Raw genomic sequence first — 17,988 nt, 5'->3', positions numbered from 1 at the left:
AATAAAACATAACAAAAGTTTGTTCTGTGAAAGATACTTTTATGAGAATGAAAAGACAAGGTACAGACTAGGAAAAAACATCTGTAAAACACATATCTGATAAAAGACATACCCAAAATATAAAAGGAACTCTTAAAAAACTCAACATTAAGAAATTAATTTTAAAATGGTCAAAAGACTTAAACTGACACTTCAACAAAGATATACAGATGACAAGCATATGAAAACATGCTCAACATCATTCACCATGGAGGGAACTTCAAATTTAAAACAATAAGACACGTGTATTAAAACCGACTAAAATCCAAAACACTGACAATACCAATGGCTGGTGAGGATGCAGAGCAACTGGAACTCTCACTCCCTCCCAGTGGGAATACAAAATGCTACAGCTACTCTGTAAAACAATTTGTCAGTTTCTTGCAAGGCTAAACAGTCTTACTACATTACTGAGCAATTGCATTCTTTGGTATTTTCCCCAGTTGAAAACACTTGTTCACAGAAATACCTAAACATGAATATTTATAGCAGCTTTGGTCAAAATGGCCAAAAATGAAGCAACCGACATATCCTTTGATAGTTGAACCAGAGATAAACTGTGGTACATCCATGCAGTGTAGTATTATTCATTAATAAAAGGAAATCAAGTGACAAGCCACAAAAAGTCATGGATGAATCCTAAATGCATACTGCTAAATGAGAGAAGCCAGTATGAAAAAGCTATATGGTGTATGATTTCAATTATACAATATTGTTAAAAATGCAAAATTGGAGTTCCTGCTGTAGTACAGTGTCTCTGCAGCGCCAGGACACAGGTTTAAATCTCAGCACAGTCCAGTGGGTTAAAGGATCTTGCATGGCCAAAAGCTGTGGCATAGGTGCAACAGCAGTTCGGATCTGATCCCTGACCTGGGAACTCCATATGCCACAGGGCAGCCAAAAAAGAAGAAGGAAAAAAAAGGCAAAATTCTAGAGATGGTCTATACATTAGTGTTTTCAAGGGGTTCATTGCGGGGAGAATTAGATGAAATACAGGGGCTATTTTAGGATGGTGAACCTATTTGTGATACTGTAATGGTGAATACAAGACATTAAGTATTTGTCAAAATCCAATGATCTTTATAGCACAAAGAGTAAACCTTAATGCATACAAATAAAAAAAGTTTAAAAAAAAACCTCATTGAAGGAGGTGAGGGGAAGAAAGGACTGTCCTAAGTAATTTTGGAAATAAATGGAGTCTCTAAGACCAAAGGCAGAGGCATTCTGTAATAGTCTAACTGATAAAGGTATTTACTTTGGTGCTCTAAATTAATACTTTTTTTGAAATGACTACTCATTCAGGCTATAACAGCAATTCAACAACTTGTGACTTCATTTAATTAGTAAAAAGCATTTTACTCCTTAGCCTCAGTGTCCTCATCAACCATAACTAGTTTATAATATCTACATGAGCTAACTCACAAAATTTAGTATTTTCTTCATAAATATTACTAATTACTCATATACTCTATGCTAGGTACTATGCTAGGTAAAAGGGACTTGGTAGTGAACAAATTACTTTTTTTTTTTTTTAACAAACATTTAAGTTTACTAACTTTTTCTCTGAAACACAGGCTCTGACCCAAGAAGAGTTTAGAGAGTCCAATAACTCCATTTCGATGGAAAAAAAGAAAAAAATGCTCAGAAAAAATTACTTTGCTCATAGTCCCAATACATAGGAAGTGTGTATAAAGATCTGAAATACAGACACTGATATAACTTTTTTCTTTTTTTTTGTCTTTTCTAGGGCTGCACCTGCAGCATATGGAGGTTCCCAGGCTAGGGGTCTAATCGGAGCTGTAGCCGCGGGTCTAAACCAGAGCCACAGCAATGCGGGATCTGAGCCGTGTCTGCGACCTACACCACAGCTCAGCAATGCCAGATCCTTAACCCACTGAGCCAGGCCAGGGATCAAACCTGCAACCTCATGGTTCCTGGTCGGATTTGTTAACCACTGAGCCACAATGGGGACTCCCTGATATAATATTTGTTATGTCTGTCTTACACTATTCTAAAATCTGATTTGCAAATGTCACATTTTTTTTGTTTGTTTGTTTTTTCTTTAATGGCTGCACCTGCAGCACATGGAAGTTCCCAGGCTAGGGACTGAATCAGAGCTGCAGCTGCAGGCCTACACCACAGCCACAGCAACACCAATCCAAGCCACATCTGTGACCTACGCCAAAGCTTGTGGCAAAGGTGGATCCTTAACCCACTGATCGAGGCCAGAGATCAAACTTGCATCCTCAAGGAGACCACACTGGGTTCCTTAACACACTGAGCCACAACGGGAACTCCTCGTTTGTCTTTCTGATTTGAGATACAAAACTTTCCTTCCTTTCTACTTTCTTAATTCTGTAACTAACTTCATCTGTACTATCCACTTCACAATTTATTAGCAATGCAATTACTCCTCTCAAGTACAACATGATTTTGTAATCCCTCCATGTCACCATACATGCTATTTCTTATGCCTAAAATGCTCACCCTCTCTTTTCCTTGACCAATTGATCAACTTTGTATCCATCTTCAAAATTCAACTCAACTCAGATATCACTTCCTCTTAGCATATCATGCATATGCTAACACAGCATGCATGATATCACTTAAAAACTATATTTATGATTATCTATTTATAAGTTTGCCTGTCATACTAGATTTTGAATTAGGGACAAAAAAAGACTTTTGCATATTCAGTACCTTTGGCACTTAATAATATCTGAAACATAGTAGAAGCTCAATAAACAATTACTGAATCCAACTTCATATTAAATAGATTTAGTCTAGACAAAACAATATGGAGTGAAGAAAAATATGCTTAAAGGGTCGCAACAACTATATATGATAAATTTAAACTTTTTTTTTAATTAATTTATTTATTTTTGGTCTTTTTGCCATTTCTTGGGCCGCTCCCACGGCATATGGAGGTTCCCAGGCTAGGGGTCCAATTGGAGCTGTAGCCACCGGCCTACACCAGAGCCACAGCCACGTGGGATCTGAGCCGTGTCTGCAGCCTACACCACAGCTCACGGCAACGCCGGATCGTTAACCCACTGAGCAAGGCCAGGGATCGAACCCACAACCTCATGGTTAAACTTTTTGTTAAAAATTACATCAACAGGTCAAAAAGAAGCCATGCTAGTAATTAAATGCACATGGGAGATTCGCCAAGTCTGGCCCCAAAAATGTGAAATTAAGAAAAATTTAGTTTCCTCATCTCATTCTGCCCCCTTATCTATAAAACAGTCAACTGAGTTGGATTAGATTCCTTCTATGCCATTAAGTCTTGTATTCTGCATCAGAACATACTGAAAGTATCAATATCAGTTTAAGATTTTCATTTACCTATATTAGGACGGTCTCAACTTTCTGTAAGCTGTCCCTTTAGTTACTTGCAACTTGCTATTATGACACGTGGTACCTTAGAAACTTACTTTGTAAATAGGTTATGTCATAATGTGTACAGAAAATAATGAATAATATTAAACATTATATCTAGTTTGAGTTTCTACTTATTTTGAATTAAATGACATACCATCATGGCACCCACTTCAACAAGCATATAATGAATATTTACTGCCAAAAACCTAAAAGAGTGATAAGAGAGAGTGAAATATCAACTATATTCAAGGCACATAGTAGGAACTGGAGATTAAAAGAAACTAGATAGACTTGTATAAAGTAAGAAAGGACCATGGAGAGCCAGTCAAGGAGTTTAGATTTGACATTATAAGGAATGGGAAAACCAACAGGAAAATAACAACTCGAACTGGCAATTCAGGATGATTCTGAGGATCTGAGAATGAATGAGAGCAATAGTACTAATCATAATGTCTGAAAGTGGGGAGGTGATACCTTTTTCCTCTATGCTCAGTGAATAACAGAATTTCAACAGCTGTACTCTCATTAAACCTGTTTCCAAAACTGCTGGACCCTCTACATCTCAACTCTGCCACCACCTTGGCCCAAGCCACTACCTTCCCTCACTTGCATGATAGCTTCCAGCATACTGTCTACCTCCCTTCTAATTCGATCTTTATATGGAGCATTTTAAAAATATAATTTGAATTGTGTCCCTGTCCAGCTTGAAATCCCTCCAACAGCTTGTCTTTAATTTTTAGGGTAAAGATCCAAACCTGCTAAGCTCCATAAAAGCTCTATACAATAGCCTCTTCTCTCCTGCCACTCCTCCCCATTGTTTCAGTTCTCAGCCCATACTGGCCTTTTCATATTTCCTCAAACATTCCATGATCCCTTCCTACCTCAAGGCATTTCCATATGCCATTTACTAAAAACACCTAACATTCTTCCAATTACATATACCCTTTTTACCTCCTGTATTCCTGGGCCAACTTAGCCTAAACATTGTTTTCTGAAAAAGCCTTAGCTAAAACCACACCAGACCAATTTTCCAATAATACACTTTCACACTTTGTGATTCTCTGTGACATTTTTCCCACTTATCAGTTGAAGCTAATTAGTTAAATATTTCAACTACATGTGCCTCAACAAAATATAAGCCCAAACAGAACCCATAGCTGTCTTGGTCACTGTGTTCTCAATGCTTTGCACATAGTAGTCACTCAAATATGTTAAATGGATTGATGGATACCGTCCACTGGGGGCCAGAGGAAGAACGTATAGCAATGATAACAGAGAAAACTGAGTGCCCAAAAGGTTTCCACAGATTTATATTTGGTTTACAAAGTTAATTTCTGAATCTTTAAAATTATCTGCAGCATTCTAATGTAGGAGTCAGCAAACTTTTCCTTAAAGGCCAGATAGTAAATATTTTTGGTTTGTGTGCAATACAGTCTGTGATGCAACTATGCAATATTACCACAATAGCATGAAAGCGGCCACAGACTGTGAGTAATTTAAACTTTACATGTACAAAAATTTATTTACAAAAATAGGTGGGCAGCTTGAAGGCTGTATCTTGCTGTCCCCTGTTAATACATCCTGAAGAAAAAGGAGACAGAAATTAAAGCCAAAAATTTTTCCTTTACATTTTAAACTCATAAAGAAGCTTTTCTTGAAATACCATACAAACCTCCCCAAACTCTGAACCTGAAATAGGTCAGCATGGAACCTTCCTTTAATGGCCACAAGTATATCCCCTCTCTTAATGTGGATCATGAGTTTCTGCTGAGGTAGCAACGGTCTCTTTCTTCACATGTATTTCTCAGTAACCAGTAGTAACACACATGAAAATTTTAAAATATATGCTGAACAAATAAATGAACCAAAAAGAGGAAATATATAAATGAAATCCTCCACATATTAGCTTTTTTCCCCTTTCTTTTCCCCAATCTACTATAGTTCAGTGCAGAAATGAGTAAGAGGGGAAGCAGATGACTTTTTGTTTTCATTTTCAAAAAGAGATTATTCTCCAATAATTGCATATTAATCATTTTCCAAAAGGCTGACATCTGATAACAAACAGAAAACCAGAGGACAGCAGTAAACAGGTAGAGCAGTGTCCCCCTTATCCAAACAGGATACTTCGCAAGATTCCCTGTGGATGCCTGTAACCACAGATAGTACCAGACAAAACAAACACCGTGTTTTTTTCTGTACATATAGACCTATGATAAAGTTTAATTTATAAATTAGGCACAGTAAGAGATCAATAATAACTAATAACAAAATTAAACAATTATAAAAATATACTGTAGTAAGTTATATGAATGTAGTCTCTCTCTCTTCTTCTTCTCTCTCAAAATATCTTACTGTTCAATTTTAATGCCCTTTTTTTTCTTTTTAGGGAGGCACCCACAGCATGTGGAGGTTCCCAGACTAGGAGTCTAATTGGAGCTGATGCTGCTGGCCTACGCCAGAGCCACAGCAACACGAGATCCAAGCCACATCTGCGACCTACACCACAGCTCACGGCAACACCGGATTCTTAACCCACTGAGCAAGGCCAGGAATCGAACCTATGTTCTCATGGATACTAGTCAGATGCGTTTCCACTGAGCCACAAGGAGAACTCCACCTTTTTCATCTTAACGAAGCACTTACCATGCACTGTGGCCCTAACTTTTGCAGTCTGAGGTACATGACTAGCACAAACTTCTTTTTCCTTTACAATTTCACACATAGAAGATTTAAGATTTGTTCTTACCTAGGTCTTGGCAACCTCAGCATATAATTTTCCTTTCCTTACTATGTCAGGAACTCTTACCATTTCATTGAAGAAAGCAGTCTTTCACTTCTCTTTGGCATATCCAAATTGCCAGTATCACTCCTCTTAGGCTTTGGGGCCATTATTAAATAAAACGAGGGTTATGTAAACCCAAGCACTAGGATACTATAAGAGTCAAAAGTATAGCTATGAAAGTAGCCTCATGGACCACAGACCAAAATTTGGGGCTTTATTCTAAACTGAAACAATACAATTTAAACATAAATAGGAGTTCCTGTCTCGGCTCAGCAGAAACAAATCTGATTGGTACACTGTTCAGATCTGGCACTGCTGTGGCGTAGGCAAGAGGCTACAGTTCCAATTCGACCCCTAACCTCCATATGCCTCATGTGCTGCCCAAAAAAAACAATAAACAGGAGTTCCCGTCATGGCACAGAGGAAAAAAATTTGACTAGGAATGAGGTTGCGAGTTTGATCCCTGGCCTCGCTCAGGGGGTTAAGGATCCGGCATTGCCATGAGCTGTGGTGTAGGTCAGGTCGCAGACGCGGCTCGGATCTGGTGTTGCTGTGGCTCTGGCGTAGGCCATCAGCAACAGCTCCGATTAGACCCCTAGCCAGAAAACTCCGTATGTCATGGGTACAGCCATAAAAGGACAAAAAAAAAAGACCAAAACAAAAAAAAAAGACAAACAAACATAAATAACAAAGAACCTAATATTGATTCAAGATCTAAGGTAAAACCTGAGTGAAGGATGACATAAACATCAGAAAATTAGAAATTCACTAAGTAAATTAAAATTTTTAAATATAATTCATATCACTGGACCTTATCTAGGTTCTTAATTTCACTTCAAACTATGACAGGTTCTACCCTGTGACAGGAAAAAAGATGAATAAGACACAGGCCACTTCTTGCCTTCAAAAGTACCTTCCCTGTAGGTGGGGAGACCAATACAGTGTAGTACACCAGAAGCAAATAAAGTGCTAAAACTAGAAGGAAGCAATATGGTTAGAAGCAGAGAGGAAGTAGTGATTAACTGTAATTCAAAGGACTATCTACCCACACTAAGTCAGAATTTGTGCAAAAAAAAAAAAAAAAAGATGAAAAACAGCAGTCTTCACTATTTAGCAGGAAGAAGAAAAGCAGAAAACCAGGGCATGATTTAAGAGTGCCATGAGGTCCCATCACTGAACAGATAACACTTAGGAGGTAGGAAGAGATAACAGATCTGAATAGAGCCTCAGAGGATGAATAAACTTGATATACAGAGGAAGCATGGGAAGAGAGCATGCTAGGCTAAAGAACAACACAGGGTAAGGCACAGAATGGGTGCACTTAGAGAAATGTAAATTATCCCAAATGGTCTTTGCATGAGATGAAGGTAAGAGAGAAGCAGCATAAGATAAAAGGCCCCTGAACAAAGGGATTTAAAGCGGCATGATTTCACCAGAGTTTAACAAAATAGTAACAGTGGTATGAAAGACTGTTGAATGGGGTGGAAAACAAGCAGAAGGAAGCCAATTTTTTTGCCACCATCATTGGGACAATATATATGAATACACTTTAAAAAGATTAAAGCATTCCCAGTGCCTTCCTTAAAGTAAAATAACCCAAGCTAAATTAAGAACACTGCTGTAAAATTAGAGAGTAACTTACAACTTATTGGGATTTCCTCTAAAATTTAAAATAAGACCAAATATGAAAAAAACAAACCAAATTTGATATTCTGGTATTCCTCTGCTATATTTCTGGGCTACAGGAAATTCCAAAATTCAGTGCTAAAAAACCTAGGGAATTTCTATTCCCACATAAATTACTGCCAAGAATATTATGACATTCATCATAACTTTAAGTCTCAGTAAAGTCTAACAGCATCTGTTACCAAGGTAGAATCCCAAATTCTAGGCAGTTGTTCCTTTAGTAAAAACAGGTAAAGAACTGTGTAATAAAATATGTTAGCATCATAAGGCATAACTACTTAATGATATGTCAAAGGTGTTCAAGAAAGAGTCTGAATCTACATTTTAAAGTGAAAAATACTCTGTTTAAAGAATAAGAAAGTTAAACCTGCCTACTATGTGAAGATAGGTCAAGGCTGGTAAAACAGAAAAATAAAGCTAAACACTTTCAGGGATAACCTGGTTCAACCACATGTTTAGCTTTCTATAAAAATCCTTCCAAAAATAAAAGCACTCCATGTGATGACTTAAAATTATCAATCCCTAAATATTTTAGTGTTAGGAACTCAGTCATCATGACATTGTAATTCGACTCTTCTGCAATGAGAATTCTTATACTGGTCACAACATTGAACCAAAGGAGTCTAAGTATGGTTCACTGTTCTAACAGCAGTGGAAAATGTTTTTGCCTCACACTGTGCACATATAATATGGTTCCAACAGTATCTGCTAGCCAAAAACAAACAAACAAAAAAGCTTTATTTCATCTTCAAAAAGTTAAATATCAACTAAAAGTTTACTGATGTTTAAAATGCTCAGTTATCCTGAGTAGACATAAGGCTGAAAATCAAGAATACCAGACTGAGAGTATAACAGTCAGTAAGCTAGTTCCCAAACTATCAATATCAATTTACTCAATTCATCTGAAATTCATCCAAATCTGATATAGGAGTTACTAACTGGTCCACAGCTACTTCAAATTATTACTATTAAAATATAAAACATGATAAATAAAAAAGACACCGCCCTTGCAGTGAGCAAAGATAACTTCAAATCATGACGTGTCAGAGTCCTCAAGACTGCTCCCCTGGTTAAATGGTTTACAAGAAGGACTCACGGGACTCAGCAGTCACAGTCACAGCTAAGATCTGTTCCAGCAGAAGGACACAAAACAAAATAAGAAAAGGAAAAGATACATGGGATGAAGGTGAAGAAACGAAGTATATGTAAGCTTCCAAGAGGCCTCTCCCAATGAGTCACAGTACTTAATTCTTTCAGCAACAAGCTGCGACAACACATGAAAGATGTTGTCTATTACAGATGTTCCTAAGAAATTCTGTGGTTTTTTACTGAGGGCTGGTGACATGGGCATCCTTTGCCTAGTACATACCAAGACTCTAGAGCCCCAGAAGGAAATCACGTGCAGAGCAAAAACCACATGTGCAGCAAAAACCACACTGCCCAAACAGTTCAGTCACAGTGAACCATTCTCATCACTTAGGAAAAGTTTTGTATCACAATAAAGGAACTGTTTACCAGCAAAGGGCTGGCCTTTCTAAGGCTAGGCAATCTCAGGCCTGCTATGTTGTCTTTTTTTGCATAGCACCTCAAGTATATTACAAAAGAATATTAATGAAGGAAATCATTATGCCTCATACCAACTTCATATAAAGTCTTAATTGCAAAAAATAAAAAATAAAAACAAAAAGAAAATGATAAATAGCTAACATTTATTGAGCTCTTGCCATTTCCCTGGTATATTTTATATGTATGACCTTATTTAATGTTCACAGCAATCCCCTGAGGTAATCTAAGATGATACTCAGATCACTCAACAATTATCATAACCATGGCTGCTACAACACTCAGACATGTACTTCTAATATCAGCCCCGGAAGTAGATACCACTCTTACCTCCATTTTTTTTTTACCAAAAAAAAAAAGGAACAGAGAATCCAAAGATTATACAATGAGTACATGACAGAGATGGGATTTTTAGTCTAGCTTGTTCCCCAGCTCTTAATCACTGCACTGTACTGTCTCTCAACATACTAAATACCTTGTGCAGCCCTGGGACAGAAAATTATGTCTTACACACACACACACTAAAAACTATAAATAAAAACACTACTAAGTTTATTTACATAAAAATCTAAAACTATGCATGGTAAAGGCAACAAAAAAAGTTAAAAGCCACTGGCTGAGAGATTATATGTGACATGTTTAAGAAGAATTAAATTCAGACCGCATAAGAAACTTTTTCTTATCAGTAAGAAAAAGATAAACAACTCAGTAGAAAAATCAGTAAAAATAAGTAATTCACATAAAAGGAAATCAAACAGCCAGTAAATACATGAAAAAAACTATAAAATAGTGACGTAAATGCAAATTAAAATGAGTTATCATTGCATATTCAGCTAAAATCTTAAAGTCAGATAATAGCCGAAGATGAGGATCAAGAGAAATCTTCAATCACTGTTGAGACATATAAATCAGTAGAACCATTTTAGGAAGATAATCTGGCAGCATCTAGTAAAGCTGAAGATCCACATATCCTCTGATCTGGTAAAGCTATTCTTAGGATTATAATCTAGAGAAATCCTAACATATATGATCAAAGAGACATGAAGAGAATGTTCATTCTACACTGTGATTATTATTAGAGAGGAATAACTCAAATGTCCATTAGCAAAGGAACAGAGAGAAAAAAGTGGTATATTTACAAAACTTCATGGTGGTACATCAGGTTAAGGATACGGCATTGTCACTGCTATGGCTCAGGTTCTATACCTGGCCCATGAACTTCTGCATGCCACAGGTGCAGCCCCCCTCCAAAAAAGGTATATTTAAATATTATACTGTATTAAAACTAAATAAACTAGACCTATAACAGGAATACATGTATAGCACAAAACAATAAAACTGATTTTTAAAAAAGTTACAGAACACTACGTATCACTTATATAAGTTGTAAAATACACCTAAGAAACAATATGATGTGTTGTTCACAGATACACAAACACATTAAAGGTTAAAATAAAAATGAAGATGGCCTATATAACATGACTTAGAATTCATGTTTTAAGTAAGGCACATTAGAAGAAACTCATTCTTACATTTACACTAGGATGCTAACCAAAGAATTATTTACTAAATAATAAAACCTTCTCTTTATGAGAATCCATTCATATATCAGAAGAAAAAAAGGCTGAAAATCATATTCTAGCTTTCCATGTCATGAATTTTGGAAAAGAAAAAGCAAACTAGGAGTTCCTATTGTGGTGCAGCAGAAACGAATCCTACTAGTATCCATGAGGATGTGGGTTTGATTCCTGTCCTCCATCAGTGGGTTGAGGATCCCATGCTGCCATGAGCTGTGGCGAAGGTCGCAGGCGCGGCTCGGATCTGGCATTGCTGTGGCTGTGGTGTAGGCCAGCAGCTGTAGCTCCGAATGGACCCCTGGCCTGGGAGCCTCCATGTGCCGTGGGTGTGGCCCTAAAAAGAAAAAAAGAAGAAAGAAAAAAAGAAAAGAAATCCAATCTAGGCATTCCCGTTGTGGCTCAGCAGTTAACAAACCAGATTAGTACCTAGTATCCATGAGGACATGGGTTCGATCTCTGGCCTTGCTGAGTGGGTTAAAGGATCCGGTGCTGCCATGAGCTGTGGGGTAGGTTGCAGATGAGGCTAAGATCTGACTTTGCTGTGGCTGGTGTAGGCTGGTGGCTACAGCTCTGATTCGACCTCTAGCTTGGGAACTTACATATACTGTGGGTACAGACCTAAAAAAGGAAAAAAAAAAAAGAAAGAAAGAAAAGCAAAAGACAGATTGCATTTTTTAAAATAATAACCTATTTGCTATATATCAAAAAAATTGACAGTAAAAAGATGGAAAAAAAATATATATATATAACTGGTAAAATATACTAATTCTGAAAAAAAATACTAATTTTGCCTTAAGACAAAAAGTATGAGGGTTAGAGAGGATTGCTAAACAATGACAAAGTCCAATTCACCAAGGAAACAATAGTAAACAGGTGCACATCTAATAAAATTAACTTAAAAAGTATAATAAACAGAAAATTGATAGAATTTTAGAGCCAAAAATGGTAAACCCACCATCATGGTATATCTTTTCTCTTTCTTTCTTTTTTTTTTTTTGCTGTGTATTGAGTGTGTGAAGTTCTTGGGCCCGGAATGGAACCCGAATCACAGCAGTGACCTGAGCTGCTGCAGTGACAACACCGGATCCTTAACATGCTGTGCCACAAAGGAACTCTAGATCTTAACCCACCCTTTTCAACTTTTGCTATCAATTCCCCATCCTTTCTCAGACTCTCTTCCTCTTAAATCTGAAGAGGACACAGAGACACCATTTTCTTCCAAAGCACAGAATGAACACTTCTGTCATTTCTCATCCTATATATAAAAGCCAAATGATCATGGGGGAAATTCATGGATCTTAGAGACTAAAGGTCAACCCAGGTGTGGTACTGAACTCCTCTAGGTTATTACATCATCTAAGATACAAGAACAACGAGGTGTCTGAAAAATGTCAGGTGGGTTACTATTGCCATCTGCTGGACAAAATGTTCACTTTCACTTCAATCATACTCACTTAAAAAGTCCTATTAAGAGCACACATAAGGCCTTAAACTGTAATCTTTTCTGGACTTTATCTAATGAAATAAAGATGCTGCCTCTAAATTAACTATACGTCCTCTCCATGTTTGTACAATTTAACATGCCTCTAGTAACAACATTTATTTTTTTCCAAGTCACAGGTTTATGAGTGTAGAAAATTATATCACCTGAAATCCATCTAGAATTTAATATACCACAAAGACTACCAATTTTCCCATACAACTGCTGAAAAATCATATTCCATATACTGAGTAATTTCAGGGATTAACTCGAATCACATCAACTATACTTTACCCGCATGGCATATAATTCACATTATTTGCAATTTTTCTTAAAATATGTATTTAAAAATGTACGTTAAGTCTTCTGGTGTTCATCCATATCCAGTTCCCTTGCTTACCAGGCACACAGGAAAATTACACTTCCTGCCCACTCAGTACATAAGATTATTTCAGGTCACTATGTTATGAGTAAAAGTGCCATATGCCATCTGCAGGCCAAAGCAAGTAATTGCGTTTATGTGAGACCCTCTGACATGCACTACCAGAGTGACACTGGGCCTCCAAAAGCCATGGTAAAGCCTCAAGATCAAACCAGCTCAGAACACTGAAGAGATCTGTCCAGACCTACAATAGACATTTTAGAAGTAAAAAATAAACTTTTATTGTGTTAAGTCACTGAGACTGGTGCACTGAGAATGTTACCTCAGCACAGCCTAGCCTAGGGATTTTTAACAGCAGCTCTACTGATATCTTAGGCTGAATAATTCTTTGTTGTGGGTGCTATTCTGTGCATTACAGCACATTAAGCAGTATCCCCAGTCTCTACCCATTAAATCCCAGCAGCACCCCTCAATGTGACAACCAACAATGTTTTCAGACATTGCCTTTTCCTACTTTGAGAACCAGCAGCCTAGCTTAACCTGAACTATACAGTATGTCTACACGTACACATATATATGTGTGTGTATATTTACTTATGTACAGACCCTTGAATAACACAAGGTTAAGGGTACTAACCCTCCTCACAGTCAAAAATCCATATAATATACAGTCTGTTCTCCAAATACACTTTTCCTCCATATTTGCATCCACAAATTCAACCAACCACAAAGCGTGTAGTACTATAGTATTTACCGTTAAAAAAAATTCACATATAAGTGAAACCTTGCAGTTCAAACCCATGTTGTTCAAAGGTATTATGAACATATATGTATGAGACCATAGTCAACTCAAGTGTCATATGACAAATATATGCTTTATTATGTATTAACATCACACGTCTTACAGGCCCTTAATAGAAATGAATTCCTACTTCTCAAACTAGGAGACTTCTTCATAAACTTAAAAAATCCAATCAATATCCCAAGTCTCTGTATAATAAGGTAAAAAAAATGTTCCAAATGGGTATATATAAATCCATACATACTATGCTGTTCATTTCAGAGGACTCATAGCTCCCAACTGGGTGGACATTTCCAATGGGCTCCAAGCCCTCTTCATCCCACATGTATGTCCCATCAGAGCTATCAGATGGAGAGAGTTCAAACGAAGAACCAGCTCTGTAATCTGTGTCTGGTGAGATCAAGTTATTTCCAGAAGTATGTTTTGAACATTCACTCCTGTCTTCAATTGATGTTTTAAAAGAGAGAAAAAAAGTCATTAATTCACAAAAATATAATTATTTCTCAGGTTCAAGTTCTAATAAGCTCTAATAGTTTGATATACTATAGCAAAGAAGTTGGCAAAAAAGGCATTCATAACTAGCATCCTCTAAATTTAAATTAAAAAGACACAAAATCTTTAAAATAACCTACTGAAATGTTTCCCAATAAAGAAAATTCATTGAACCGCTTTTCACTTCTGCAATATTTCTAGAAATATAAAAAGTCTCATATCATTTGAATATTTCCTAAGACATTTATTTTTAAACACTGCCCTGGAAACTCCTTACTCTGTGTATATTATTTAATCTTGCAGTTGCCTCTTTATAAGGAAATAACTTAGCCAAGCAGTCATTCCTAACTAAAAGACTCTCTGACAGTCAAAGTCGTATGCACATCTCCAGGGATGGCCTAGTCCCCCAACCAGACTACATACCTATATCTAATTCCTCAGTCTGGTTTTTTTCAGGCTATATGGGCACAGAGATATATTTCTGCCAGCATTGACACCAGGATTACCAAGTAAAAGAAGAAATGTTTAACAGGTACTTTCTCACTTTCCTCAATTAAAAAAATAAAGCTCCTCTGAAAGTACAACTATTAAGTTTGCTAGGCAAGAAATCTAAGTCCTCCTTCACAAAAATGAAAATTGCCTAGGATAAAAATTAGATCAGACATAACCTATATTAGGTTCATTCACCCTTTGGTATAGCTCCACTCAACAAATAGCAGTAATCTGCTACCATAAAGGAAGAGACTGCCACTGATGTGAGGAAGCAGGAGAAAAAATATTTCTTTTTTGGGTTTTTTTTTTTTTTTAGGGCCACACCTGGGGCATATGGAAGTTCCCAGGCTAGAGACTGAATCAAGGTTGTAGCTGCCAGCCTACACCACAGTTCCAGCCATGTCTATGGCCTACACCACAGCTCACGGCAACACCAGTTCCTTAACCCACTGAGTGGGGCCAGGGATCAAACCCACATCCTCATGGATACCAGCTGGGTTTGTTACCACTGAGCCACAAAGGGAACTCCCAAGAAAAAATAATTTTGAAGCAACCAGGAATAGGCCTGTGTATGACAAAGAACAAAGATAAGACACCACAGGGGGAAAAGTGTTTTTACAGATGATGTTTTATTTTTTTTTATTTTTTATTTTATTTATTTATTTTTTTGTCTATTTTTGCTATTTCTTGGGCCGCTTCCGCGGTATATGGAGGTTCCCAGGCTAGGGGTCGAATCGGAGCCGTAGCCACCAGCCTACGCCAGAGCCACAGCAACGCGGGATCCGAGCCGCGTCTGCGACCTACACCACAGCTCACAGCAACGCCGGATCGTTAACCCACTGAGCAAGGGCAGGGACCGAACCCGCAACCTCATGGTTCCTAGTCGGATTCGTTAACCACTGCGCCACGACGGGAACTCCTACAGATGATGTTTTAGAGTAAAAAACAGGACAAGGAACAAAAGTCATAAGGAAGGTAAATGTTGCCCCATTCCAATTTTATCTAGATCCATCCCTCCACGAAATTATCCAGTATTGTGGAATTAAACAGAAGATTAATCCTTTTTTTTTTTTTTGTCTTTCTGCCTTTTCTAGGGCTGCTCCTATGGCATATAGAGGTTCCCAGGCTAGGGGTCTAATCGGAGCTGTAGCCGCCAGCCTACACCAGAGCCACAGCAACGAAGGATCCGAGCTGCATCTATAACCTACACCACAGCTCACAGCAACACTGGATCCTTAACCCGCTGAGCGAGGCCAAGGATGGAACCTGCAACCTCATGGTTCCTAGTCGGATTCGTTAACCATTGAGCCACGACAGGAACTCCAAGAGAAGATAATTCTAAATGTAAATTCAGTTATATTATCCAGGAGAATGCAAAAAAAAAAGACATTAATATTTACCAGAGACACTTATATCTATCCACTCTTCAGTTTTAATGAAGGATTTTTCATTTTCCTTAGGGGAATCAAATATATCCTTTGGTGGTACATTTTCACGCTTTTCTTCTTTGAGAGAAATTTCCTCTGGAGTTATTCTAGTTCTGTTGGAGTCTTCCATATCTATAAAATCATCACTAAAGTCTTCACTTAGATCATTCTTATCAGAAGATGACAAAGAAGACAAGGAAATGTCATCCACATCATCACTCAAGTATCTAATTTTAGCATCATGCTTCACGGTCTGGTCATTTTCTGTTCTGTAACTATCATTTTCAATTAGTTCTTGGTCCTTATTAGCAGCTCTGTCCTTAGTCACAAGTGCATCATCTTCCTCTATACATGTGTCAGCAGGTGAATTTTTATTACCATCAACTGTGATGGTTCCAGAAAATGGCGGTCGGCTAGATTTCAGTAAAGAGGGGTGAACCATCCTGTAACCCAAAGTGGAAGTTACACCTGGGCCATTTGGTAAAGCCAACTTCTTTCCACCAGCAGCATAAGGCCTATTAAACCCATACCCTAAATGTTCATTCCCATTGAGTACTTCTGTCTGTCGGGAATTTCTTGTTAGCATACTTGACCTCAGAGGCACTCTAATGGGTGGCTGTTGGTTCTGATAAGGCTTTGTAAGATCTGCAGCTCTATTGAAGGAATGTGATCTGGTTATAGATGAAGGTGGAAGGAATGAATTCTGAATGGAATGTGAAAAACTTTGTGACCTTACCATTTTTTCACAAGCAAGAGATTTAATATTATCTAGGGATTGTGCTAAGCTTTCTCCAGAACTGCTTCTGGTGGCACAGGAGTTTGCTCTAGGCCTTTGTATGCTACCAGTTGATCGGTTTCCATAAAATCCATTCAACTGTGATTTTGGAGCACTGACTGAAGCATATGAAGTCCTTCCTAATAATGTGCCTTTGGTGAATTTACCCAAATTAGATGGTCCAGACAAAGACTTTTGATTTAACTCCTCTGTAGATGACACAAACATAGTTGTTGGCTTCGCTAATTTTGATGTGAATAAAGAGATACTTTTCAAACCTCCCTTTATCCCATTTTTATCAAATACTCCTTGAGTTGGTACATGTTTTTCAGGATCAATTACTTTATCATGTGAACTCTGAGGATTGTTAGGTTCCTCAGGACTTTGTGCACTAAACTGGTATTTATTTGCCGTTCTCCAACTGAATGAATGGGACGATGAACAATCAGAGCCATTATTTTTGATGAAACTTTTGATGTTGCTACTCTTTGAAGTTCCCAATAAATTAACAGGTTTTCCATTTGGCATTGGCTGCAGTGTACTTCTTACAGATTTTGTTCCATACTTTGGCAACCTGGAACCCAAAAAAGTCTTGATTTGTGTTTTTTCTTCCATGAGCTATATGGTGCATTTGTTCTTAAAATTTGACAGAATCTGAGGAGACAAAACAGCAGATTGAACATTCTTAAATAAAGATAATTACATGATTATTACATAATATTAATACATATCTTAAATAATTAAACATGGCAAAGCCCAAAAGCTACTCGTGATTCCTACAGATCTCTTAATAAATACTGAATGCACTAATAATTTTATGTTAGAAGAAAATATAGAACATTTTGGTGAACACTTTATAAATTTGGGCTATGGATGGTAATAGCAAAATCCAGAAATAATAAAATTAAACTACTGAATTTGTACTAAAAAAAATTTCAACAGCACATTTTCCAATTTCTAATCCAAATTATTTTTTCATTTTCAGTAATATTATTTGTTAAAAATAAAAAAGTGATCTTTTTCTTTTTAAAGCATACATGATCTTATAAAAACTGGAATACATTTTAAAATCTTTATTATTAAAGTTATGGGAAGGCTTTTCCAGTAAGT

General features: G+C 37.2%; 1 protein-coding gene across 8 annotated transcripts in view; it reads right to left on the bottom strand.

The window, feature by feature from the left end:
• The window catches only part of CCSER2 (coiled-coil serine rich protein 2), a 135,356-nt gene that overhangs the window by 84,393 nt on the left and 32,975 nt on the right, over window positions 1-17,988 (bottom strand). For 5 of the 8 annotated variants that reach the window (XR_007132125.1, XM_047759578.1, XM_047759580.1 and 2 more), the window contains exons 2-3: window positions 16,077-17,532; window positions 13,937-14,133 (exon numbers count right to left, since the gene is read on the bottom strand). Coding sequence is in view for 5 of the 8 variants with exons in the window: in XM_047759578.1 (XP_047615534.1) it covers window positions 13,937-14,133; window positions 16,077-17,493 (1,614 nt within the window). In the remaining 3 variants the exon portion in view is untranslated. Of the gene's footprint in view, window positions 1-8,984; window positions 9,003-13,936; window positions 14,134-16,076; window positions 17,533-17,988 lie in introns of those variants that run through there. The other 3 variants (XM_047759583.1, XM_047759585.1, XM_047759584.1) reach the window with 3 other exon arrangements.

This window comes from Phacochoerus africanus, chromosome 15 (genome assembly GCF_016906955.1).
Source record: "Phacochoerus africanus isolate WHEZ1 chromosome 15, ROS_Pafr_v1, whole genome shotgun sequence".
Classification (NCBI taxonomy): domain Eukaryota; kingdom Metazoa; phylum Chordata; class Mammalia; order Artiodactyla; family Suidae; genus Phacochoerus; species Phacochoerus africanus.
The sequence above is the reverse complement of the archived record's forward strand: the minus strand, read 5'-3'. Positions and strand labels throughout refer to the sequence as shown.